Here is a 3,132-nt window from a genome sequence, read left to right on the forward strand (position 1 = left end):
GTATTTATCAGCATTATCCAGAACCATAATTGTCCTTTATTTGCTTATTCTCTTTATCTCACAACTACATGAGACATCTCTTTTGATTACAATAGTATCCCTAGTGTATGCAACACAAGGAACTCTCCATAAATAAAGGTTGGTGGTACAAATGATTAAAAAATCAACAAATGAGTGAAGAAACAAATAACATTGATTAATGACCAGATGGACAATGCTGTGATTCAATTTACTATAGCCCATAATTTTCAGCTGTATCAACAACTGAATGGTTATTTCTAGATAAGGCTGATCACTTTTACAGTTGTGATAAAAATCCCTATCTCAATAAAACTTCTTACTAAATTGTTTGGTTATTTGAACTAACTCAATTGTTTTCCAGTCGTATCCATGTTTCAAATAACAGAAGTTAACTCCAGATGAAGAAGCCTCTCTGGGGCCCACATGTTCTGGAATAATAACTAAACTCCCTTAAACCTATTATCAGTTGGCAAATGTTCATTTGTCTTCATGCCATAGAGACTCAACTTTCAAATTTTCTTCAAGAAGAAGAAATATCCACGAAAGAAAAAGTTGTAAATCCACCCCACAACATACACACACATACAAAATGCTTAATATTAGTTATATAATTAATAATGCTTCTAAAAAATCTTTAAATCTTTAAAGGATTTATGTCATCTACTGGAATTTTCAGTAACCCCCCACTTATTTCATTATGCCCCCAGGTCCAACTCAACACCATGGATGGAGACAATAAAACCTTTTCCAGTGACTTCACCCTCACAGGGCTCTTTACTCAAAGTGCAGCTTCGGGCTTCCTTTTCAGCATCATCTGTGCAATCTTCTTCATGGCTATTATAGCTAATGGGGTCATGATCTTCCTGATCCACATAGACCCTCACCTCCACACCCCCATGTACTTCCTGCTTAGCCACCTTTCCTTTATTGACATGATGTACATCTCTACTATTGTGCCCAAGATGTTGGTCGATTATCTAGTGGGCAAGAGGACCATTTCCTTTATTGCCTGTACAGCCCAGTACTTTCTCTATATGGGCTTTGTGGGGGCTGAATTTTTCCTGCTGGGACTCATGGCTTATGACCGCTATGTGGCCATCTGCAACCCCCTTCACTATCCTGTCCTTATGAGCCACCGGGTCTGTTGGATGATCTTGGCCAGCTCTTGGTTTGGTGGTGGTTTGGACAGCTTCCTCCTCACTCCTATCACCATGAGTCTCCCATTCTGCAGTTCCCACAACATCAATCACTTCTTCTGTGAAGCACCCACCATGCTGAGGCTGGCCTGTGGTGACAAAGCTGCCTATGAAATGGTCATGTACATTTGCTGTGTCATGATGTTGCTGATTCCCTTCTCTATGGTGATTGCTTCCTATGCCTGGATTCTCATCACAGTACACCAGATGAAGTCAGCAGAAGGGAAGAAGAAGGCCTTTGCCACCTGCTCATCACACATAATGGTGGTGACATTCTTTTATGGGGCTGCCCTATACACATATATGCTTCCCCTATCATACCACACACCAATCAAAGACAAGGTCTTCTCTGCCTTTTACACCATTCTCACTCCTTTGTTAAATCCTCTAATCTATAGCTTGAGGAACACAGATGTAACTGGGGCCTTTAAAAGGGTTTTGGCAAGATGTCAAGGGGTTTCTTGTGTGTCAAGGTAAATCTGACAGTCTAAGTCATCCACAACTGCTCAGGGGTACATGGGTGTTATTATTTGGGATTATACCATGAGTTATATGAATAATGCATTCAGCAACTGCCAATGTCAGTTTTGTTGAGAGGTGCATCAGCTACTTCTGTTAAAAATGTGAAACCAAATTTAACATTCACATATGAATAATGCCAGAGTGCCTTAATACCACTGGTGTTTATTCCTTCTTTGTGTCCACCCACTCTGTTACTGGAGTCCATGGGTACATTTCCTCAGTGAGTGTTAGACAGTATATCCAAGGCTTACAGTTAGTCTGGTATGGAAGGTTTTATTTACTTGGAGTAAATAAGGAGAACACTATATATACTTCCTAAAACACTGTCTCCCCTGAGGATAGTGCAGTTAGCTTTTAGTCAGAATGAAGAGGAGTCAGAGTCTAGAAGTTTGCATATACACTGGGGAACTTATATGTATCCTATTATTTAGGCATTCTAGGTTTACTGTGTATGCTTAACATATAACACAAGTTCAAAAAATGGCCTAAGATCTACCCCGAGAGGAGATTTTACTATTATAAAGCACTAAAGTTAACCGCAGAACAGTCTTAGGGGGTCTTCTGCACATGCTTCAACTCATCTTTTCATCCTAGTTTTGTGTTAGATTTCATATCTGTGCATGTCTTGTCCTCTTCTAAAGGTGTTGGTGCTCTGCTTTTCATGTGGTTCTTCTGAGTTGGGCTGCTGTAAAACATCTTATAGAAGTAAATTTGCATGCTATCTGAGGCAACACTCTACTCTGGTTACAATGCCAGTTATTATCTCATACTTTTTCTCCTATTATAATTAATGTATATAAATGCTACCAAATGTCTGATTAATATTACATACTTTGCTCACTTTTAGTGTTCTCATAAGAATTAGTGATTTTTATTACATTTCTTAAATGCTCCATTGGTGAAGTTTATAGAAGTGTTAGGTGAGCATACATTTGAATGATATTTTAAAAAGACTGAAATATCAAAACATTTCAAAGGGAATACTTAAATAGGCTCAAATAAATATTTCAAAAATCCAGATACCCTTTCTTTGAGTAGCAACTAAAAACATTCTTCCTTTAGATAAATTTGGAGTTGGAGAAAATGAACCATGTACATATGGAGAAATGCAGACTAACCTTCTATAGGTCAATTCTATGATGTTTTAGTCATTAAGTGGTAAATAATTATTATATCAGAAGGCACTGAGAAAGGGGAGAGAAAATAGTGCTTCATTAATTCATAAATTCAGTAATCACTTTTAAGCTTCTTCAATTATTTAAGATTATTTAAATACTATTTTCTCATTTAATTTAATATTTTAACTTAAATTTAATTAACCAAAAGATAGTAAATCATTAGTTTTTGATATAGTATTCATCAGTTGCAAATAACACCTAGGGCTCATTACATT

General features: G+C 37.1%; 1 protein-coding gene across 1 annotated transcript; it reads left to right on the forward strand.

The window, feature by feature from the left end:
• The first annotated feature begins 743 nt into the window (after positions 1 to 743).
• On the forward strand, positions 744 to 1,694 carry LOC116861468 (olfactory receptor 2T6). Its single transcript, XM_032848088.1, has one exon. The coding sequence runs from the start codon at positions 744 to 746 to the stop codon at positions 1,692 to 1,694; it is 951 nt and encodes a 316-aa protein (XP_032703979.1).
• Positions 1,695 to 3,132: the final 1,438 nt, after the last annotated feature.

The sequence above is a fragment of the Lontra canadensis genome, unplaced genomic scaffold, assembly GCF_010015895.1.
Source record: "Lontra canadensis isolate GAN:19392208 unplaced genomic scaffold, GSC_riverotter_1.0 scaffold199, whole genome shotgun sequence".
NCBI classification, from domain to species: Eukaryota; Metazoa; Chordata; class Mammalia; order Carnivora; family Mustelidae; genus Lontra; species Lontra canadensis.

What these genes read in the sequence shown, in the direction of transcription:
- LOC116861468 (XM_032848088.1), top strand. Translation starts at nt 744, where the DNA reads ATGGATGGAGACAATAAAACCTTTTCCAGTGACTTCACCCTCACAGGG.